This window comes from Aedes aegypti, chromosome 2 (assembly GCF_002204515.2).
Source record: "Aedes aegypti strain LVP_AGWG chromosome 2, AaegL5.0 Primary Assembly, whole genome shotgun sequence".
NCBI classification, from domain to species: Eukaryota; Metazoa; Arthropoda; class Insecta; order Diptera; family Culicidae; genus Aedes; species Aedes aegypti.
In genome coordinates this window covers 335,128,068-335,152,755 of record NC_035108.1, presented here as the reverse complement: position 1 = coordinate 335,152,755, position 24,688 = coordinate 335,128,068, and the positions used below count along the sequence as shown (strand labels likewise).

General features: G+C 40.6%; 1 protein-coding gene across 4 annotated transcripts in view; it reads left to right on the top strand.

The window, feature by feature from the left end:
• Nucleotides 1-20,122, top strand: part of LOC5566251 (venom dipeptidyl peptidase 4) — a 29,120-nt gene extending 8,998 nt beyond the window's left edge. For 2 of the 4 annotated variants that reach the window (XM_021846005.1, XM_021846008.1), the window contains exons 3-9: nucleotides 13,024-13,190; nucleotides 13,246-13,340; nucleotides 13,393-13,523; nucleotides 13,588-13,781; nucleotides 18,274-19,629; nucleotides 19,688-19,899; nucleotides 19,965-20,122. In XM_021846005.1, coding sequence (XP_021701697.1) covers nucleotides 13,024-13,190; nucleotides 13,246-13,340; nucleotides 13,393-13,523; nucleotides 13,588-13,781; nucleotides 18,274-19,629; nucleotides 19,688-19,899; nucleotides 19,965-20,054 — 2,245 coding nt within the window. In that variant the 3' untranslated portion in view covers nucleotides 20,055-20,122. Of the gene's footprint in view, nucleotides 1-12,734; nucleotides 12,915-12,975; nucleotides 13,191-13,245; nucleotides 13,341-13,392; nucleotides 13,524-13,587; nucleotides 13,782-18,273; nucleotides 19,630-19,687; nucleotides 19,900-19,964 lie in introns of those variants that run through there. The other 2 variants (XM_021846007.1, XM_021846006.1) reach the window with 2 other exon arrangements.
• Nucleotides 20,123-24,688: the final 4,566 nt, after the last annotated feature.

Genomic DNA, 24,688 nt, shown 5'->3' with positions numbered 1-24,688 from the left:
TTGAAATGGTCGATCAGAATCGACTTGCATGCCTCCGTGGAATCCCTCAGTTGCTGGTTTGAGAAGTTGTGAAAATGCGTTGCATTGTTATTCAATGCATGAAATTCTCAAGTAGACTTGATGTTTCAACGATGCTGTATTTAGAAAGAAATTTCATCATAATGATGAAAGCGTACACACGGCACCGAAAAAACGAAAAAAAAGTAGACTTGTGATTTCATTCACATTCGTTCTTGCATGACCCAATCTTACCCCCATTTTTAATGTTTAAGACACCGTACCGAAATTTTTTTTTTTTTTTGTGGAAAGATCAAATAGATTCCCGATAATACGAGTGAAGTTTATTGAAAAGGTTGTCAACCTTCTACTACTATAACAATAGAGGTTAAAGTACATGCCATATACCTTGCACAGGAGAAATTTAATGTTGTACATTTTCTCTAGTTTCAACATATAAGTTTGTTGATATATCAAACAAAAACTAGTATTAATCAAAATGTATATTGTGATTAATTGTAATAATATGTTCTCTAACATATGAATAATAAATTTTATTAATATCAGCGTCATTGGCTGAAATATAACATAAATAATATTTTTCCGTTTTGACCCAATCTCACCCCCTAGACCGGTGCTTCTCAAACTTTTTTGACTTTCGCCCCTCTGAGGCCAATATATTTTTGGAATCGCTCCCCTGATATGTTTTCAAAATATTCGTATTGATAGCTCTACTTTGCTAAAATTCAGATCAATATATTATCATTTGAAACTTATTAATTTGATTGCTTAAACATGTTATTTTTTAAATTGTAAAAACACATTTTAGAAATTTTGTGAAATACATGTTTGACAATTTTAAAACTACAAAACTTAAAAAAGAACATTGGTAAACAAAAAAAAACTTTCTATTAGCTTGTTAACTGCAATATAAAAACGTTTTTTGTTTAAAAAAAAGATTTTTTTTCTTAAAACCTGAAGGTTTTTATCCGATAATTCTTCAAATCTATTTTTATTTGCATGATTAACGTCTTCGGTAATTATTAGTTTCAACGTTAGCACCTGATTTTTGCAAACAAAATTTTCATATTTTTTTAATAGTTTTTGCTATAAGTAACTAACAAGTTTAGTCGAAAAATTTGCCTGTGACCCACCAATAATCATAACACTAGCTGCCAATTTCTGAAGATCTTTTATTGATAAAACATCAATTTATTTAATTTAGATACTTGAACCAGAATCTAAAAATGCTTAATAATTGAACTAAATTGATCACTTTACAAACACTTTGAACCTATCTCAGACTACGAATATAATAATAGTTTTCAACACATTATGTTTTGGGAAAATTTCAGTTGCCAATTTATAATTCATAGTGACTTTCAAAACTAATGCATAAAAAACTGGATGCTTTACAAACATATTTTCTGTGTCGAAAGAAAATTTTAAAAGGTACAAACAAATAGAGAGTAAGATTTAGATGTGGAATCAGTTTATTAGAGTATAATCTTCTATCAAATTGAGTCTCTTCTCTAAATGAGTCGTAGTTTTCAGTTTCTCTCACTTTCGCCCCCTTTTTAGTATTTTCGCCCCCCAAATTTTATTTTACACATTTTCGCCCCCCGGGACTTGAAAATCGCGCCCATTGTCATCAATTTGATAACTCTCAATGCGCACGGGGTCATCTACGCCTAATACCTTCAGGGCCGTTGGGGGACCACTTAGCGTCACCGTACGGACTTCAAATTTTTACCTGATTATTTTGCTTACCAAAACGAGCATTTTACAATGTCGAGCTTATAACATACATTTCGCATTTTCGAAAAATAAGGGACGGCCTAGTGACCAATCGATCAAGTTTTCAGCTTGAACAGTTGTGGGCAGTGTTGTTCAGACTCATTTCCCCGAAAATAACATTTTCCGAACTACGAAGCCACGAACCTTTACAACCATGCTCTATCCTCCTAAGATAGAAAAGCAGATGGTTAAGCTTGAGTACTACACACAAAATCGATCAATTTTGATCCCAGAGAGCCACAATTCAAGTTTCGGTGAAGTGAAATGAGTGAGTGAGTGAGTGCAAATCATTTCACCGAAACTTGAATTGCGGCCCACTGAGATCGAAACTGTCGTATCCCATGTGCAACACTCAAGCCCAACCACCTCCCCCTCCATCTCAGGAATACAACGCACAGTTATAACAGTTCATGGCTTCACAATTCGAATTTCGGGGAAATGAGTCTGGTCAACACTGGTTGTGGGTCACTATATTTGTGGTCTTAACATTTTGAAGTGTGGCTTCGATGCACATTCACCTTGAAAGGTATTGTTGTAGGACTGTCTGAAAAAATCCTAGAGAAATATAAGTTTTCGGGAATATAACCCTGAAACAATCTTTGAAAGAGAACATTTTAGAAAAAAAAATGTTACAGAGAATTCATAGACGAATCACTAGACAAACTTTTGGTGAAACTCCTACAACTATTTTTAAGGCTAAGTAGCCCGTCATTCGTTTTGGCAACAATGACTTTTCAGCTTGCATTTCAAAGTGATAAAACTCAGTGTTGATAGTTTATATTGACTTGAAAAAGTATCACTATACACGCTAACATGCATTAAGTTTGCTGATACTTTTTCAGCTGTGTCAGTGCAAAACCAACTGATTTTCTTTGATTCGAAATCGTGAGATGAATAAGCAACAATTATCAACACCGCGTGCAAATTTCAATGACGGCCTACTTCGCCTTACGGAAGTTTAAAACAGTGCTGGGAATGGTCAGTGCGCATCGTACCTTCGTGCTGTGCGTACACGAATTCTCTCTGCTCTTGGAAGTTTTCTTAAAAACTACCTAAAGCTATAAAACAGTACTTTTCAGTGCTACACAAACAGTACTTTTCAGTGCTAAAATTAAAAACGGTACTTTTCAGTGCTACTTAAACAGTACTTTTCAGTACTATTTTTTCTACTATTGATCCCTTTACGATCCTTGTTAGGACCCGTGCCTTCGATTTTTCGTTGGACCCGTTGGCGAAAGCTAGCGGTGGTAATTCTTCTTGGACACCGTCTAGGGAAAAAACCTCTCGAAGGTCACGTCTTTCTCGTTTATTAACTAAACATGGTATCAACAACTAACAAAAGGAAGGGTGAATCTCTGAATTCACTACTTCCTTCCAAAAAAGTGGGTTTTAAAACTGTCACTGCACGTGGCAAGAATGGAAGAAAGGACGCTTCCCCGGAATGCGAAGTTTCTTCCAAGGGTGAAATGAATAATTGTATCGAAATGAGCAATCAGTTCGATGCTCTAGACAAATTTTCCGAACATCAAATCGAAGCAGCCTCTAGCCCAGGCTCTTTGATTCAAGTGAGGAAGCAAAGAGTGCCGCCTATCGTGGTCAGTTGTTCCGAATTTGGGGGATTTAGGCAGGAGATCTTGAACTCCATTAGGGGAATCAAGGTTTCCTTCCAAATCGCAAAGAAAGGAGACTGTCGCGTTTTGCCGGAAACTCTTAAAGATCGCGAACTTCTTCTCAGATATCTTGAAGAGAAGAAGCACAAATTTTTTACTTATGACGACAAAACTGAACGTTTGTTCAAAGTCGTCTTGAAAGGTCTCTCAAGTGACTATAAGTCACCTGAAGAGATCAAAAATGGAATAAATGATTTACTTGGATTTTCCCCAGTTCAAGTAATCATTATGAAAAAGAGAACCCAATCTGGCATTGTTCGGAAAGGGCTTTCTCAAGAATTTTATTTAGTTCACTTTAACAAAAAAGAACTAAATAATATTAAAGCTTTAGAAAAAGCAAAACTTTTGTTTGATGTCCGTGTGACATGGGAACATTTCCAGAAACCTGGAGGAAATTACCAGAACCCCACTCAGTGCCGTCGGTGCCAAAAGTGGGGTCATGGTACAAAAAATTGTCGCATGGATGCTAAATGCATGATTTGCGGAGGTTCTTCTCACGCCAAAGACGTCTGTCCAGTGAAGGAAGATACCACCAAATTTATATGCTGTAATTGCGGGGCTAACCATAAGTCCAATTTTTGGAATTGTCCTTCACGCAAAAGGGTCATTGAGGCTCGTGCCAGGCAGATGAAAGATAATATCCGTTACGATAACGGTCGTTTCCGCAATTTGCCTGGTAGAGTATCGAACAATGCTCATTGGAATGCTCATTTTAATTTTCTAACTGAACAATTGAATCTAATGATTGATGCAATGTTCAAAGCCACCACTATGACTGAAGCAGTCCAAGTAGGTGTAAAATTTACAAATCAAATTGTTATTGGATTACGTTTTTCTAATGGATCCAAATAATAATTTAAATATTTTAAATTGGAATGCTCGTTCTCTGAATGGTAAAGAGGACGAGCTGTTTAATTTTCTTACGGTTAATAACGTGCATATAGCAGTTATTACCGAAACGTATTTAAAACCTGGATCTAAACTCAAAAGAGATCCTAACTTTTTTGTTTATCGTAATGATAGACTTGATGGGGCATGTGGGGGAGTTGCAATCATCATTCATAGGCGTATAAAACATCAACTGTTTTCATCATTTGAAACTAAAGTTTTTGAAACTTTAGGTGTTTCTGTTGAAACACAGTTTGGTAAATATACTTCCATAGCTGCCTATTTGCCTTTTCAATGCTCTGGGCAGCAAGTTAATTTTCTCCAAACTGACTTGCGTAAATTGACTCGCAATAAGTCATAATTTTTTGTCATTGGTGACTTTAATGCCAAACATCGGTCATGGAATAATTCTCAAAGTAATTCCAACGGCAGAATTTTATTTGATGAGTGCTCTTCAGGATATTTCTCAATTCAATACCCTGATAGCCCTAAATGTTTTTCCTCTTCAAGAAATCCATCTACGATTGATTTGGTCTTAACCGACTCTAGTCATCTTTGTAGCCAACTGATTACTCATGCTGATTTTGATTCTGATCATGTCCCTGTTACATTTCAAATATCCCAAGAAGCGATTCTCAATCCTATCAGCTCCACTTTCAATTATTTACGAGCCGACTGGAATATATATAAATCGTATGTTGACTCTAATCTTGATGTTAACATTTCTTTAGAAACTAAACTTGATATTGACAATGCTCTTGAAACTTTAAAAAATTCTATTGTTGAAGCCCGGAGCATTGCAATTCCAAAATGTGAAGTAAAATTTGAATCCGTGATTATAGACGATGATCTTAAACTCTTGATCCGTCTTAAAAACGTGAGGAGAAGGCAATTTCAACGCACTCGCGATCCTGCTATGAAAATTATATGGCAGGATTTGCAGAAAGAAATCAAGAAACGTTTTGCTCAATTAAGAAACAAAAATTTTGAAAATAAAATTTCTCAATTGGACCCTGGCTCTAAGCCCTTTTGGAAATTATCTAAAATCTTAAAAAAACCTCAGAAGCCAATACCGGCATTGAAAGAGGAAAACAAATTATTACTAACTAATTGCGAAAAAGCTCAAAAACTTGCTATGCAGTTTGAAAGTGCGCACAATTTTAATTTAGGACTTACTAGTCCAATTGAAAATGAAGTTACTCGGGAGTTCGAAAATATTCTCAATCAAGAGAACGTTTTCGAGAATGCCTGGGAGACTGATTTGGAAGAAGTGAGAACTATTATTAAAAAATTCAAAAACATGAAAGCTCCTGGCGATGATGGAATTTTCTACATCCTCATCAAGAAACTTCCAGAAAGTAGCTTATCATTTTTAGTCGATATATTTAACAAATGTTTTCAATTAGCATATTTTCCTGACAAATGGAAAAATGCTAAGGTTGTTCCAATTTTAAAACCAGACAAAAATCCTGCAGAAGCTTCTAGCTATCGTCCAATCAGTTTGCTTTCCTCCATCAGTAAACTTTATGAAAATGTTATTTTGAACAGAATGATGGCCCACATCAACGAAAATTCAATATTTGCCAATGAACAGTTTGGATTCCGCCATGGACATTCGACCACTCATCAACTTTTACGTGTAACAAATTTGATCCGTTCCAACAAATCTGAAGGCTATTCTACTGGTCTTGCTCTTCTAGACATAGAAAAAGCATTCGACAGTGTTTGGCATGAAGGTTTGATTGTAAAATTAAAAAACTTTAATTTTCCAACATACATTGTTAGAATAATTCAAAGTTATCTGTCAAATCGTACACTTCAGGTTAATTATCAGAACTCCAGATCTGAAAGACTTCCTGTAAGAGCTGGGGTTCCTCAAGGCAGCATTTTGGGACCAATATTATACAATATTTTCACATCTGACTTACCTGAGCTACCTCAGGGATGTCAAAAATCTTTGTTTGCGGATGACACAGGCCTCTCCGCCAAAGGACGAAGCCTGCGTGTCATCTGTAGTCGATTGCAAAAAAGTTTGGATATTTTTTCTTCATACTTGCAAAAATGGAAGATTTCTCCTAATGCTTCCAAAACTCAACTAATAATATTCCCACATAAACCAAAAGCTCTTTATTTGAAACCTTCAAGTAGACATGTTGTCACGATGAGAGGGGTTCCAATAAATTGGTCAGATGAAGTTAAGTATCTAGGGCTCATGCTAGATAAGAATTTAACTTTCAAAAATCACATTGAGGGCATTCAAGCCAAATGTAATAAATATGTAAAATGTCTCTATCCCCTTATTAATAGAAAATCAAAACTTTGTCTTAAGAACAAGCTTTTGATATTCAAACAAATTTTCAGGCCAGCCATGTTATATGCTGTACCAATTTGGACTAGCTGTTGTAATACCAGGAAGAAAGCTCTGCAGAGAATTCAAAATAAAATTTTTAAAATGATTCTGAGACTTCCTCCCTGGTATAGTACCAATGAGTTACATAGAATATCCAATGTTGAAACATTGGAACAAATGTCAAATAAAATAATAAATAATTTCAGGCAAAAATCGTTACAATCTTCTTTTGCCACGATTAATGCGTTATATGTTTAGGTTAAGTTAGGTTAAGTATATTAAAAACGTTTTTTTTTCTCTTATAAGCAGGTGCTGGGAATGGTAATAGTAGTAGGCTTGAATTTCGCGAAAATCACGTGGTTCTTCCCAGTACAGTAGTTCAAAAACATGAATCTCATCAAGTAGTCCTATGTTGGGTGCATGAATTTTCTTAATCATTAGTGTCATTGAAGGCTCTCAATGCAGGAAATGCAGCGGGAAATAGAACATTTTTCTACAGTAATTTTGGGTTGCTCTTAGCAACCGGTGTTTTGCTACAGTCGCCTCTCCACATCTCGATATCGAAGGGACCATCGAGATAGGGAGAGATCGAGACAAAGAACAAGTTTTTGATGAATACTAGATTGAAAACCACTCCGTTGCCAAGAAAGTAATACACAAACAGACGTCATTTTGAGCTCCTAATTTGTTTTGAATCCAAAAACTTTGGTCTAGTAACCTTCGATATTAGTCATATCGACATACGGAAAAATGAGAACGAAAAATCAACACAAACACATCGAGATATGGAGATATCGAGATAAGGAGGATATCGAGATATGGAGAGTGAAAATGTATGCAGATTGAAGGGGCTTATGAAATCATCGACATAGGGAGAGATATCGAGATGTAGAACATCGAGATGCGGAGAGTCGACTGTATTTTCAACGCTTTTTGCCAACAGCAGCGATGATCGTGAATTTCTCTGGCTTCGCTGTCTGTGATTTGCTTTGCTTGGCTACTGTAGAGTGAATTTCGCGATTTTCCCCAACCCAGGTTTCAATAGTTATTTTTGAACAAATCTCTAATAAATGTTGTAACAATTTTAGGAGAACATAGAGTTAAAAATAGATGGATTAGGAAACAAATTCGTAGAATTATATTCTAGGAGGAAATAATAGAGCACCCCTTGGAAGTTATTATCAGGGAGGAACTCCCCGACCATTCCTTGAACTAATCTCTGAATTTTAAAGAAAAAAAATGACAAAAAAACCTTCAGATTTTACTGAATTTTCTTGTCTTCAGATTTTTGTAAATCTTCGTGTTCTGATTTTTCTTGTGGATTTATTCTCGGAGGAATTCCTAAAAAAATCAAGGCAAACCATGAATGAAAGTTCGAATGATATTCTGGAAGGACCCGGAGATTTCTATTTCTATTAACGAGATTTTAGCCATGGGCTAGTTCATCTCGGGACCAACGGATTTACTTCCCTTCCGAAGGATATTAGTCCCTATAGCCTTTAAGGTCATAAGTGACTATCGCGGGAATGCGGCTCGATCCCAGGTCCTTGGTGTGAGAGGCGTAAGCATTAGCGTAGCTAGGATTTTTTTTTCTGGAGGGGGCCTAGGGGGGGCCTAGCAAATACTTGTTTTATAGAAGTAATTTCGCTACGGAAAAGATTCATTATTGCTGTAATCCAGTTTAAAATCCTTTAGGAATTCTAACAAAAAAAAAACTCTTAGGGAATGTCTTTTGTGATGCTTCCACGATTTTTTCAGGTTTTCAACCATATGCTTTGAAAAGATTCCTCTGTGAATTCCTACGGGAATTTCTTCATGAATTATTTTCGTACTTTTCAGTGCTTTCTCCATGACTCCTTTACCAGTTTTCACTGAGTTTGCCTGGGATTCCCACAGAAAATTATTCCCAGACTTTCTGATCACCATAAAATTTGTCGAAGAATCTCTATCGAATTGCTTAAAAATCTGTTGAAAAATTCCACCAGAAATTCGTTAGAAATTCTTTTAATATTTTCGACTGGAAGGTCCTCTACGTACTTGTTACAATTTACTTTTTATCAACTGTTACTTTAAAGTATCCTCCAGTTGTTCATTATTAATTTGTTAATGATTTTCAGGAATTACTGAGGATTTCTCCAAACAAAATAGTATACTAAATTCTAGAAGTCTCACCAAGCAAGGATTTATTCCACGAATTCTTCAAAGAGTTTGCCAAAAGTTTTTTCATCTTTGGTTTTGAACTTCATGCTAAAGTTTCTCTATAGGAGTGTTTGAAAAAATCGCAGAAAAAATTATCCGGAGTTCCTGCAAAAAAAAAGAGTATTTCATGAGTAATTAAAAGGAATTCGATTGGGAAGATGTTTCTCAAAGAAGTTGTCCGCAGATCTATCAGCGTTTTTTACAGATCATTATTTTTTTAGATTTCTCTCACATTAATGAGCAACATCCCGCATTCCTTCAAAACCTTCTCGAAAACCCTGACAAAGAAATATTTATATAATTCTAACTTTCCTATAACATTTCTAGTTGAAAACGTTCAACAGTTCTTTCGAAAACTCTTCTGAGAAAATACCCAAAGATTTCCGGAGTAATTTGTTCAGGGATTTCTATGAAAACTACACTATTGTTTCCTAAGATTCTCCCGAAAAAATTACCAGAGATTTGTCTAAGTATTTTCCAGTGAATTTCAAATAATACTAACTATTCTTTTGGGAATTTTTGAAGAAATTTCCCATCAAATTCACTAAGATTTCGCAATACGTTCTTGAACTTCTTAAAAAATAATCTCCAGAACTTTCGTCGGGAATTCTATTAGGTTCAATAAATAAGCCCAATGGTAATCTCAGGATTCTTCCATAAATATTATTTAAAAATGTACTCTTTATTTAACTCTTTGTTTTTTGGTTCAAAAACTACTTCAGGAAATTATCAATATTTTTTGGGATTGCTTTACAAATTCCTCTACGAATCACTCCATACCAGATTTCCAGGGAAACACATGTAAAAAAAAAATTAAAAGAATTTTGTTGGTAAATTTGTTGAAGTTTCATGAACATATTGATGTAGAAAGAACCATACCTTTAGAAATTTCAAACAAACTTTTTCAAAGTGTCTATTATCGATTATTTTGTAGTACTTCAGAAGTTCAACGCGAAAATATTGCCGGTTTTTTTAAGAACATTACCAAAGATGTATTGAGATTATATTTGTAGTGTAAGATGTTAATGAATTTAAATCTTAGGAGAAACTTTTGCATTACTTTGCAAAATTGTTGAGGAATTCCTGATGGACTTTCAAAAAACAGGAACCATATTTTTAGAATTCGGTAATTTTTCAAAACTGCTATAATTTAGCTTATTTTTAAAATGATGCTTTTTGAAGTATGGAAAGCTTTTTGTACAAGGTTCCTCAAAGCGTCATGCGAAGGAAGGAGAAGCAACGAAATGTTGAAGCTGGGAGAACAAAAGGTAACAATGAAAAATAATTTATAATCTTTTCTCTAGATGTAAATTACATGACTGTTAAGGCTAAGTAGCCCGTCATTCGTTTTGGTAGCAATGATGACTTTGCTGCTTGCAATTTCAAAGTGATAAAACTCAGTCTTGATAGTTTAATTGACTTGAAAAAGTATCATTGTGCGTGCTAACATACATAAAGTATGCTGATACTTTTTCAGCTGTGTCAGCGCAAAAGCAACTAATTTTCTTTGATTCGAAATCGTGAGATGTATTAGCAACAATCATCAACGACGCGTACAAATTTCAATGAAGGCCTACTTCGCCTTAAACCTCTGTAATGAATTTACAAATAAAACAATTTCCTCAAGAAGTTCCATCAGAATCTTTTTGAGAATTTATCCTTGAAATCTATCCTTCCTTGACCGCTGGTTTTGTAGAATCCTGCCAGAAAGCCTCTAGAAATTCTGCCCTCGTATCGCACAAAAATTCAAACCAAGAATATGGATTCTGACAATAATTGGTAAAATTATTTCTAGAGAAGTGTTTTAAGGAAGATCAATACAAATTTCTTTATGAATATCTTATTAAATCGTTTCCCTCTTCCCAGTTATTTCGGTACACGTTTCTCTACAGATTCCTTTACCGCTATGCTAATTTCGGAAGCAAAAGTTTTCCTGGGGGTTTTCAACAAATTTCCTCTGAAGATTCGAAGGCAAGAGACATTTCAAAAACATTTTTCTTTCAAATTTTTGAATAAACCTGAAAAAAGCAAAAGAAGTAGACATAGTTGGAATGGATGTCCACCAGGAGGAATTGTAGCTTTGAAAGTATGAACATGTCCCACAATATTATTTGACTAAGTTCCAAGAGATTTGCAAAACTTCTGAAGCCACCTTTCCTTGAGGATTTTGATTATACTTAAATTCTATTGAGAATATCGAAAAGTTTTATGACAAAATTTTGCTACAAATCTGCTGAAAATCATTCAAATAATCTATGAAATAATAAGTCTTTTTTTAAATTGAGTTGAGCAATAAATTTATTCTTGCGAAAATACTTCAAACATTGAATCGAAAAGAATTTATCGTCGGAATAAAACACTATGGTCGATTTTGTTACATTTTTTTCGCACCAGGTTTAATTAATGCCATTTATCTGAAGAGAACTTGGCCATGTCGAAATTCCTTGAAGGTTAAGCCTCATTTTTCGAGAAAAATTCCCGCTATGTATTGTCTAAAAAATTCCTTTAGTAGTTTTGTCTATTTTTTCGGACATTTTACGAGTTGAAGTTAATGTTCTTGTATTAGTAATCTTAGTAATATATATTCTTCAGTGAATTCTCATAGGGGAAATCATCATCACCGAACACATGAGAAAACATAATGTAGTGAATATGCTGCTTTATGCTCAAACAGCATTATTTGGATTATTCAGAAAAAAAAAAAAATTTAGAAATCAAATTTCCAGGATATTGACGCCTTTTTGTACCTCGGTATTTTAGCAACGTAGATGTCGAAAAAAAAATGCGCTAATCGCATACAATAAGAAGCCACTTCCAACAGTAACTTATCGATCGACAGCCGGACGATTAAGCTTTCGGTTGTCGCGCGATTCACCGAAGTCAGAACCGCCACGCTGATGTTGTGTAAGACAAGCGAGGTTTTCTCTAAAATAACGTAACTACTTACAGAAAAGATTTTTGTCAATAACAAGAGCCATGTACATTGATTCAAAAGCTTTTGGTACGTCTCATGTTGTTATTGTTTTAATCTCCATTGTTTATTATTATCAAAAATTCTGGGGGGGGGGGGGGGGCTGGGTGATTGTCTGGATGATCCTGGATGAGGCCAGGACCCCTGCCCCCCCCCCCCCTGTTCCTACGCCAATGGGCGTAGCAATAAACCAACGTTTTCATTTTTGGGATTTCAGAACCCCCCTTCCCCCTCATGGTCATTTGTCCATACACAAATTTAAAAAAATGTATGGACCATTGTCATTGACCAACCCATTGACCAGGCCCGTCTTTAAAAAAAAAAATACTATGAATACATTCATTGAGGAATTCATGGGACCACCCATTATTTCATTGTGCTTACTTTATTTGAAATAAATCATTTGTAGTTTTTATTAATGTGATCTTAAAAGTTGTGTTCATTTGTGTATTGCCATATGGAGTGCATTTGTTTCATAATTGTTGGAATTTCTTATTCTAAAGGTAAACTATGCTTAAACGGTACTATACCTATATATAAATTCTGCCGGCAGACAACCTTGACTTTGAGTGCTCCAACTGCAATTAAAAAGACATTTTGCTGTGCTAAAGTCAAGGCAACATGAAGCACCTCATCGTTTTCACCTCATTTTGCGATAGTCAATTTTTTTGTAGCCTCTATATTTTCGACAGCCACCACTCAAAGAGTTTCCATACCATTGAATAACGTTGAGGGTTTCAAGCATGTCATCGTAACCACCACCCGCCTCTCGCCTCTCTCTTCAATTCAATTATCTACCGATGTCAATTGGGGTATTAAAGCTCTGAAGTCTTCCTTCGCGTTCGTTGATAGCGATGGGCTTTCCGAACAATGCCTCCTCCGTTTTGGTATTGAGTCTTGAGCACGGAGATAAGATTAACACCCTCACCCGTCGCGTCAGATCAAATTCGAGTGTTCCGAGAGGGGGTGCAATTCGCGAACCAGTTCGTAGAGTTCTGTAGACCAAAGTTGGTGTCGGTGGATAAATAGTTCGGATTGGCGGGTAAGTTTAGGGTAATTCGTTGGAGAAGAGTTGCTGAACGGGCGTCCCATCTATTTCTAAGAATCTCTCTGATACATAACCGCTTAATCACGTGATCATTTTCCTGAAGACTGAACGGGCGAAACATGAAGACGATTCTTCTGGCCATAGGGGCCATTCTGGTGGCAACGGGAGATGGGGCGCCCAGACAGATTCAGCAATTGAAGGACTTTTCATTGAGCGAAGTCATCCCCAACCAATTCAGCCAACGGGGGTTCAACGGAAGCTGGTTGTCGGGTAGGATCAATTTTTTTTAATATATGAATTGATTATGAGGTGACGTAATCCACAGAAAAGGAGTTTGTCTATCGCAACCAAAAGGGTGACTACGTTAAGTATAATGTCGAGAACCAGTCGGAAACTGTAGTCCTTGAAGCCAGTCGTTTGGTAAGGTTAATTAAAATGAACGAAGAACACCCTGAGTTGATTCAAATTTCAGGACAATTGGACCGGTGCTTCAGTACAATTTATCAAACCGGAGGTAGACAAAGTTTTGATTCGATATGACACAAAAACTATCTTCAGACATTCAACGCTCTCCAAATTCGTCGTAATGGATCTCAATTCTGGGTATGATATAAGTTTGTCTTGAACAATTGATTCATGAATTGATAAATTGATATCTTTGCAAAAGGAACACTTATGACGTCGCCAATGCGGAAGATATATCAGTTTGTACGGTCTCGCCGAATGGACAATCCTTGGCATACGTAAAGGACAACAATGTCTATTATCGTGCAGCGATCCTAAGCACAACCGAGATTTCCTTAACTACCGATGGAGTGCCTGGAGTGATTTACAACGGAGCCCCCGATTGGGTTTACGAAGGTATAATGAGCCTGCCTTAACCCTTGAATAATCAGTAAGCGCTCATCTTTCGGGCAGAGCAGACGTGTTTGACTATCGTGTTCGGAAGCCAACTGTCGGTTTATCGTAGTTTTTCTTTTTCTCGAAAAATACGTATCCGCGGCGAGTGTTATATATCGTCATTATTTTCGCAACGGATTGATGCAACCATCGCACAGCGATGTCCGCAAAAAAACGTCGCGAAAACACATTTCGCATCGACTACGCGAATGTGCCTAAGAAACCGTCGTCCGAAGAGGTTCACCAGTTCGTCGGTGCTATACTAGGCCTCAAACGCGATGATGTCACGCGAATACAGTATAGCCGAAATCTTGGTGTTGCTTTTGTGAAGGTTGCTTGCCTCGAAGTTGCACAAAAGGTGGTCGAAGAGAACGACAATAAACACGAGCTCACTGTAGACGGCAAATCGTTCAAGATACGCTTGGCGATGGAAGATGGAGCAGTGGAGGTGAAGCTCTTCAACCTCTCCGAGGACGTTACGAACGACAAAATCGCTAGGTTTCTGATGTCGTATGGAGAACTGTTCTCAATACGTGAGGAGGTATGGGACGAAAAGCATCTTTTCGCCGGGTTGCCAACCGGTGTACGAATCGTACGAATGATAGTTAGGAAGAACATTCCATCGTATGTCACAATTGACTGCGAAACCACACTTGTGGCTTATTACGGACAGCAACAAAGCTGCCGCCATTGCAACGAGTCTGTGCACAATGGCGTGTCGTGCATACAAAATAAAAAACTGCTGTTGCAAAAACTAGCTACTAGCAGTAATTCGTATGCCGATGTTGCCAAAAACTCACGACCGATACGAACCAAGACGGTCGCGCCGAAGCCAGCGGTGACGAAGCTTGCCACTCCGAATCCAACGAACCAAACAAAACCAGTCGGGCAGACACCAGCCACAAGCGGCTCAATGCCTCCTCCGACTGTACCAATACAAAGGGAAACTGGTTTAGGCATTGGCTCATCCCCGGTTATCCGACAACAAGAGAATGAGAACGACATATGGACCAGAGTAACGCGCCGAACTAGCAAGAAACCCGATGGAAATGAGACTGACTCTTCCACCTCCAGCAGGACCTCTCAGAAACGCCCAGCAGGCAAAAAAATGCGCTGCGATGAGGGTAGCGACCATCACGATACAGACACGCAACTTTAATTCGTCATCTTCAATAGCTACAATATTGCAACTATTAACGTGAATACAATCACGAACGTAAACAAGATAAATGCACTACGAACATTCATCCAAATGATGCAGCTAGATATAGTTTTCTTACAAGAAGTAGAAAACGAGCATCTCACAATCCCCGGTTTCAACGTCGTCGCAAACGTAGACTATTCTAGAAGAGGTACCGCAATTGCACTCAGAGACCACATTCAACACTCGCATGTGGAACGTAGCTTGGATGGTCGCCTTGTTGCGTTGCGCATACACGGTACAACTCTGTGTTGTATCTACGCTCCATCTGGTACGGCACTCCGTGCTCAAAGAGAGCGTTTCTTCAACGATACCCTTGCCTTCTACCTTCGCCACCGAACCGAGCACATGATACTAGCCGGCGATTTTAATTGCGTTCTCCGGCAAAGCGACGCAACAGGATGTAATATGAGCCCATCTCTTCAGGCCACAGTTCAGCAGCTGCAACTAAATGATGTGTGGTTAAAACTACGTTCCAGAGACAATGGCCACACCTTCTTAACAGCGAACTCATCCTCCCGCATAGATCGCATATACGTCAGTAGCGGTCTGTGTGAACAATTACGCACTACCCAAACCCATGTTTGCTCCTTCAGTGACCACAAAGCTGTTACTCTACGCTTGTGTCTACCGAATCTCGGACAACCACAAGGTCGTGGATTTTGGTCGCTCCGTCCCCACCTTCTTAACCAAGCCAATATTGAAGAGTTCCAAATTCAATGGCAATTTTGGACCCGTCATAGACGGAACTACCGCAGCTGGATGGATTGGTGGATGCAGCACGGGAAACCGAAAATTGCAAGTTTTTTTCGCTGGAAGTCGAAACTTGCGTATGAAGAATTTCATCAAATGCACCAAAATCTCTACAGTCAGCTGCGAGCGGCATACGATCGATACTATCAAAATCCAGCAATGCTTACAATCATAAACCGTCTAAAGGGTGAGCTTCTATCTTTGCAACGTCGTTTCACTCAGACATTCACACGAATAAATGAGCCAATAGTAGCGGGAGAGCCTCTCTCAATATTTCAACTCGGTGATAGGACACGAAAACGAACGACGATAACAAGGATCGACGATGAGCAAGGTGGTACTACTAATGACTCTCAAGAGATACAGCACCAAATGCTTCAATACTTCTCTGAGTTGTATTCGGAGCCAAATAGAGAGGCAGGTCACACCGAAGAATTCCAGTGTAACCAGATTATTCCACAAAACGATGAAACGAACGAGGCATGTATGGAGGCAATAACAACAGCGGATATATGGTCCGCTATAAAGTCAAGCGCTTCAAAGAAATCACCAGGACCAGATGGTATACCTAAGGAATTTTACCATCGTACATTTGATGTCATTCATCGTGAACTAAACCTCATACTTAACGAGGCCCTGGCATCAAATTTCCCAGCCAAATTTGTCGACGGCGTCATAGTTTTGGTAAAGAAACGGGGAGCTGGCGACACTGTTGGCTCATATAGACCAATATCGCTTCTTAATTTCGATTACAAACTACTCTCCCGTATATTGAAAGCACGCCTTGAAAATGTTATGAAAGCTCATCATATACTTAGCGACGCTCAAAAGTGTTCAAACTCGAATAACAACATCTTCCAAGCAACGTTGTCTTTGAAAGATAAAATAGCTCAGCTGGCATTTCGGAAACACGCTGGAAAACTCGTGAGTTTTGACCTGGATCACGCCTTCGATCGAGTGAGGCACTCGTTTCTCTTCGAGAATATGCGGTCTCTCGGCATTAATACCGAACTAATTGCTCTGCTCTCACGGATTTCATCGCTCTCTACCTCCCGTCTACTAATCAATGGACATCTGACTACAGCTTTCCCTATCCAACGTTCGGTGAGGCAGGGGGACCCAATCTCCATGCACCTCTTTGTGCTATACTTGCACCCCTTGGTGTCTTCTCTGGAGCAAGTGTGCGGTACTGATCTGCTTGTCGCTTATGCCGATGATATCAGTGTGATTGCTACATCGGCACGAAAAATTCAAGACATGCATGACGTTTTTCATCGTTTCGGACGAGTGTCCGGTGCGGTATTGAATGTTCGTAAAACGACATCGATCGACGTCGGTTTCATCGATGAAAATCCAATCCATGTGGACTGGCTACGGACCGATAACAGCGTCAAGATACTCGGCGTTGTGTTCGTCAATTCGATTAGGAGGATGATCAACGTAAATTGGGATGTGTTGGTGGGAAAAATCGCTCACCAAGTGTGGCTATATTCGATGCGGACTCTCACTCTCCAGCAAAAAGTGATTCTTATCAACACGTTTATAACAGCAAAAGTGTGGTACCTATCGTCTGTGCTACCGTTGTACAGTATCCACACGTCCAAAATAACAGCGACCATAGGCACATTTTTGTGGAGGGGACAACCGGCACGTGTACCGATCATGCAACTAGCAAGGCCAAGAGAACTAGGGGGTTTAAAGCTTCAACTTCCAGCTCTTAAATCCAAATCACTTCTGATCAATCGACATCTTCAAGAAATCGGCTCAATGCCTTTTTACAATTGCTATCTCAATCAAGCACATCCTAATGCCCTTCCCGCAGATCTCCCATGTCTTAAAACAATCCTGCAAGCACGATCTCTCTTGCCTCCAAGTATCCAACAACTTCCCTCCTCCGATCGAATTCATCAGTTTTTCATTGATCAAACCGAACAACCAAGAGTTGAACAGCGATATCCGTTGATAAACTGGAGGCGTGTTTGGCTCAATATCGGGAGCAGAGAATTATCATCGGCTCAACGCAGTGACTGGTACCTCTTCGTAAACGAAAAAACTGAACATAGACAGCTGTGGTACACTATCCGTCGTGTTGATTCCGAGAGATGCACACATTGCAACGCAGCATCAGAAACATTAAAGCACAAATTCAGCGAGTGTCGTCGAGTTCTGGCGGCGTGGGAGCATATCAAGAATATTCTAAGGACCATCATGGGCACCCCGAGGAGTTTCTCATTTGAACAGCTATTACATCCAGAATTGAACAACATGAGGAGAAGACAAAAAACTTTAATTCTAAAATATTTCATTAATTACGTCAATTATATCAACAAATGTGATAATAATGTAGACGTGACAGAATTGGATTTTTACTTACACGTTGAATTGTAAATAATTGTAACATAATTATTTTTGAACAAAATCAACACGAAATAAACTAAATTTTATATAAAAAAAAAAAAAAAAAAAATAATCTAACACCAAGTTTATCCCAATCCACAGAGGAAGTCTTCGGATCGGACTCTACGCTCTGGTTCTCGGCTGATGGAAGTCACATTGCTATGGCCAGCTTCGACGATACCAAAGTGAAGGAGTTCTCGTATCACATGTACGGTGACCCGCAAGACCCAGAATTCCAATACCCGGAGGAGTACAAATTGCGGTACCCCAAGGTCAATACCACCAACCCTACGGTCCACCTGAGGGTCATGAACCTGGCAGACCCAACGAAGTGGTTTGAGCTACCAGCTCCGGAAGCGATCGTTACCGACGATCATATCCTCGGCACAGTTAACTGGATCGGAAACGACCTTGGTGCAATTTGGATGAACCGTAGACAGAACATCGCTACCTATCAGCGCTGCAATGTACAAACTCAAGCCTGCAGCGAGATTGTCGGAGTCAATGAACCCAACGGTTGGTACATTCTGTACACACCACGCTGTACCAAGAGCGGTGATCGCTGTTTCTTCCTGGGTAACGCCAACGGTTGGCAACGCATCTGGGAACTGAACGGAAGCGGCGTGACCTACAAATCTCCAGAGGAATACACCGTCACCAGTATCAACGGCTACGATGAAGCCAAGAACAACCTCTACTACACCGCAGTTCCAGCCAATGCTCCTCAAACAAGACACGTCTTCCGTGATGAAGACTGCATAACTTGCAGTCTCCTCAAGGACAAGTTCAGTAACGACGCTGCCTGCAACTACGCTAGCATTTCCTTCAGCACCGACTTCTCGTACTTTGTGGCCACTTGCTCTGGCCCTACTCCATCGTACACCCAAATCTACCGAACCGACGGCCAACAGTTCATCAGCGACTGGGAAACCAACGAACAGCTGCGCACCAAATTGACCGAGTACAAGGAAACTCAGGTTCGCTTTCTCAAGGTCCCGGTAGAAGGCGGATTCGAAGCATCCGTCCGGTTCTACCTCCCGCCGGAAATCGACTTCGAAAATCCTGCCAGCAACAAGGAAAAGTATCCGATGATCGTTCAGGTGTACGGTGGACCAAACTCTGCTCGAGTTATCGACACATTCACCGTTGGATTCGGGAATTACCTGACTACGACCAAGAAGACCATCTACTGTCAGATTGATGGACGCGGCAGTGCCAACCAGGGCAACAAGTTCCTGTTCTCCATCAACAACAAGCTGGGAACGGTGGAGATTGAGGATCAGATTGCCGTGACGCGGTATCTCCAGGAGAAGTACAGCTTTATCGATCGGGACCGGACGGGTATTTGGGGCTGGAGCTACGGTGGCTTCGTGACGTCCATGGCCCTGGAGAAGGATAATGGAAACGTTTTCAAGTGCGGAATATCGGTTGCTCCCGTCACCTCGTGGATGTTCTACGGTATTGTTGGTTCGGTATTGAAGAACTCAGAATGTTACAAGGGTTGAACTGCTTTCAGATTCGATCTACACGGAGCGGTACATGGGATTGCCGCAGGCCGGAGACAACAAGGAGGGATACGAGAAGAGCGATGTGAGTCAGTTTGTGGACGGAATGAGGAATCACATGTTCCTGTTGATTCACGGCAATGCCGATGATAATGTGCACTACCAGAACTCGATGGTGTTCGTGCGGGCGTTGGTCGATGAGGATATTGAATTTGAGCAAATGGTAAGGATTGAAAGGGCATACAGAAGTTTATGAAGGTGTATGAGTAACGTGTTTTTGCTTTGCAGTCGTACCCGGATGAAGATCATGGACTTGGAGGTGTTCAAAGGCATCTGTACCATACGATGGACAACTTCTGGAATCAATGTTTCGCTTAAGTTGATATGTTGTTATTATTGTTGCCATTGATTAAATAGATGACCATTAGACATTTCTATTAAATATTCTTTTATAAAGTAGCTTATCATACCTAGTTGATATATTTAACAAATGTTTTCAAATGGCATATTTTTCTGACAAATGGAAAAATGCTAAGGTTGTTCCAATTTTGAAACCAGACGAAAATCCTGCAGAAGCTTCTAGCTATCGTCCAATCTGTTTGATTTCCTCCATCAGAAAACTTTTTGAAAAGGTCATTTTGAACAGAATGATGGTCCACATCAATGAAAATTCAATTTTTGCCAATGAACAGTCGGATTCCGCCATGGACATTCGACCACTCATCAACTTTTACGTGTAACAAATTTGATCCGTTCCAACAAATCTGAAGGCTATTTTACTGGTCTTGCTCTTCTAGTCAAAGAAAAAGCATACGACAGTGTTTGGCATGAAGGCTTGATCGTAAAATTAAAAAACTTTAAATTTCCAACAAACATTGGTAGAATAATTCAAAGTTATCTGCCAAATCGTACACTTCAGGTTAATTATCAAAACTCCAGGTCCGAAAGACTTCCTGTAAGAGCTAGTGTTTCGCAGGACAGCATTTTGGGACCAATATTATACGATATTTGTAGGAGATGACAACGTTAAACGCAGCATGCCATGAACATTTTGAATTAAAGCATGTTGACGCTTGTAAGATTCCCGTTGTAGTTCATAGAACACACACGTGTTTTATTAACGGCCATTACAATAGGTTATGGGCCATTCGGAAGTAGAGAAAAAGTAGTTTTTTTGTTCGGTTAGTGAGAAACTGGAAAACCAGAAGTTTTGTTGGAGGACGTGTCGCAATTGGATTTGCGACACCGACGAAATGGAGAGACTTGACAGTGACAACTACGAGAGCTGGAGTTTTTAGTTCAAAAGTCTGCTGATGCGGGAGGGCGCCATCACCAAGCAAATCTGGGAGACGCTCAGGGATCATCAGGGAAAACCTCCCTCACATCGAAAGTGTCCATCTTGAAGCGGATTTGCAACCTCACCTACTCGGACGGCAACGACATGGAACGCCATTTGCACGAGATGGAGGATTTGTTCCAACGATTGGCGAACGCTGGGCTGGAATTGGAAGCCACACTGACGGTTGTGCTCATTCTTCGAAGCTCCGACGACCGCACTGGAGGGCCACCCCGAAGACGAATTGACGATGGACATGGTGAAAAAGAAGTTGCTGGATGAAGCCCTCAAGCGAAGCGATCCGGCTGAGGTGAGTCCATTTTGCGCGTCGAAGCCACCATTGCAAGCAACCAGGGCACATGAAGAACAATGGCCACTCTCTTGGCGGAAAAACCGACCCGAAACAGAAAAACGACGCCAAGCAATCGAAACCGAAAGCGCGGGTTGCCAACGGCAACGAAGGGGTGGTGATGTTGCCGTTTACGTTCGCAGCCAACCCGAAGCCTACTGCGATACAATCATCAAGCAACTGGATCATCGATTCGGGTGCATCGAGTCACATGTGCAGTGACAAATCATTCTTCGATCAACTGAAGTCAATCTCGGGAATGTCCGTCATGCTCGCCGATGGTCAAGTGGCCGATGTCGCTGGAAAAGGATCTGGCCATCTATTCTGCAAAGACGACAAAGGTAAGAAACAAGAAAGTACAATTTGATAAGAGTGCTCCTCGTTCCAGAGCTCGATGCAAATTTCGTCTCTATGGGACACCTGACCAACATGGGTGCGTGGGTCACATTCGACGCCAGCATGTGCGTCATTCAGCATAACCATCGCGTGGCGGCAGTGGCAAACAAGGGTGGTGGTCTGTACCTGAGACGAGACTCGCGGAGACGGTCTTCTTTTTCTGTGATTGCTGAGTTTTTTTCTTATTCCACTTTGTGTTTATACCAATTTTGCGCATGCTGTTCAAATCCTCACATGAACCCCTCAGCAAAAAATGATTGAGTTTGCATCACATCGAATCATAAACAGCCGTTTGAGTGAAATTTCATGCCAGCAAACGTAGCAGACATTAGAAATAATTAATCTTCTGCTTAGATTTATCAGCAACTTTGGAAAAAACTGCTCCGCCGACTGAGGTTTTTAATAACAGTATACTTTGAACACAATACTTTTCACTTTTTCAGCCATAAAAACGGTGGGCTGCATTTGACGTTTCGTGAGAGGGGAATCTGGGCTGCATATGACGTTGATATTTTTCCTCTTCGCGAGTCTCTCTCAGGTCTGTACCACCTGAATGTATGCAGCAACGATTCGAAGACCGTTGCGACAAACCACACCAAAAATTGCTTGCACGACTGGCACCGTGACATCGAGGCGATTCAACGGCTGGTACGCGAGGGGCTCGAGACTGGCGTTTGCGTACGAGATTGTGGTGTCACCGCAACGTGTAAATGCTGTTTGGAAGGCAAAATGGCGAGGCTTCCCTTTTCGAAGCAATCTGGTCCGAGAGTCCACCATAATGCTGGATTTGATTCACACCGACATTTGCGGCCCGATGAACACCGTGACACCAGGAGGAGCTCGATATTTCATGACGCTGATCGACGACCACAGTCGATTCACGGTGGTGTATTTTTTAAAGCGAAAATGTGAAGCCGCCGAGAAAATCGCGTTTCGGCAGGTATCCAACAGTCATCAAGTCCGACCAAGGAGGCAAGCATAAGTCTTAACGCCTTGGAAGATTCTACCGCTCGAAAGGAATTTCGGCTCAATTCACGACCGCCTACATGCTGCAGCAGAACGGCATGGCAGAGCGGAGAAATACGAGCTTGGTGGATATTGGACGCTGTATGCTGCTCGACAGTGAGATGGGATACCGATACTGGGCCGAGGCGGTTAACACCGCTGCTTATGTGCAAAACCTTCTGCCCACGAGATCGACCGAGATGACTCCATACGAAGCGTGGTACGGCAAGAATCTCGACCACCTGCACGTATTCGGTACCCAAGCGTAACGTGCATATTCCGTCGGAGAAAAGGTCCAAATTGGAGCCAAATGCGGTGAAGATGACGCTGGTGGGATACTCCAATCAGCACAAAGCGTACCGTTTCATCGATCCGTCCTCCGATAAGGTGGTGTTCAGCCAAGATGCACGTTTTTTAGATGGAGAGAAGCCACTCAAGCAATCGATCAAACCAACCGACGTTTTTTTAAGCTCTATTGTCCACATAACCTACGCGAGCTGATTCCACATTTTGACAGATGTACTAACTCCCTCATTCAGCACATAGTCAGCTATCTTCGCAATGTGGTATCTTCAACTATTCTATTTTTACTTTTTGTGATCAATCCTCTTCTGCTTTACCGACAGAAAGGACATCCCCTGCTGCTTCTACATTGTTGCCAATGTGTTGTATCCAACGAGTCCATCGAGAGTAGTCCCGGTTGTGTTTGCATTGTTGGTCGGTTGCCATTATTTCAGTCGAATGTTGGATGATTTGCCATCCGAGAAATTCATAGTCTAGTCGCTGTCTGATCGCCTAGATTGACGGGTGCTCCCCTTCATAGCACCGTCTTCCGCGCAGAACAATTCAGCGACTTGATGAAAGTTTTTGGTGGGGGAACTGGGAATCAAACCCATGACCTTCCGCATATGAAGCGAGAGTGCAGCCAACCACGCCACGTTGGCCCCCAAGCCAACCGATGTTATCGAGATTGATTCACCGCTACCGCGTGATACGCAACCTGATTGTGTGTAGTGCATTAATTGTATACATTGTATTTAGAGTGTATACTATATTGTGCTACGGACGGCAGGTAACGCTAGCATTATTGTAACGTCAATTGTCAATCCGCGCATGGCAGGCCATGACTTTTCCTCTTTCTTCGGCTAGCCATTGGACGCATCGGATGCATCTCAATGGTCGGATAAATCATCACCCGAGAGCAGAAATCCCATTTCCCACACTGATTCATCATAATCGTATGCTGAATATGAGTCCGGTTAAGATTCTTTCGACGAAGTGTTTGATGAGCCAGCCACTCCGGCCCGCGTATCGGAGCGCATTACTAAGGGTGTACCTCCTGTTCGGTACCGCGAAACCAGTAGCTTGGTACACAATTTACCATCCGAACCAAGAGCGTACGAAGAAGCACTCAAAGGTCCCGAAAGTGCACTGTGGAATGTTGCAATTGAGGAAGAGCTGCAATCGCTTCGTGCAAACCGCTCGTGGGAGCTGACTGACCTCCTCGCCGATCGGAAAGCTATCGGATGCAAGCGGTTGCGCAAGCTGGATGAACGTGGCAACGTTGTGCGCTATAAGGTTCGACTGGTGGCACAGGGTTTCTCACAGAAGTTCGAAACCGATTTCGACGAGGTTTTCGCTCCGGTGGTCAAGCAGGTCACCTTCCGTGTTGTGCTTTCGGTCGCTAGCCAGAAGGAGATGATCGTCAAACACTCCGACGTGAAGACAGCCTACCTGTACGGGGTTCTGGAGGAAACCGTGTACATGCGTAGGCCGCCAGGTCTACCTACGAAGGTCGAGGGCAAAGTGTGCATTTTACGAAAAAGCTTGTACAGCCTGAAGCAATCCGCCCGCGAATCAAACGTTCGATGCAGTCCTGAAGAAGATGGGTTTCGAGCAATCGAAAAACCACTCGTGTCTCTACGG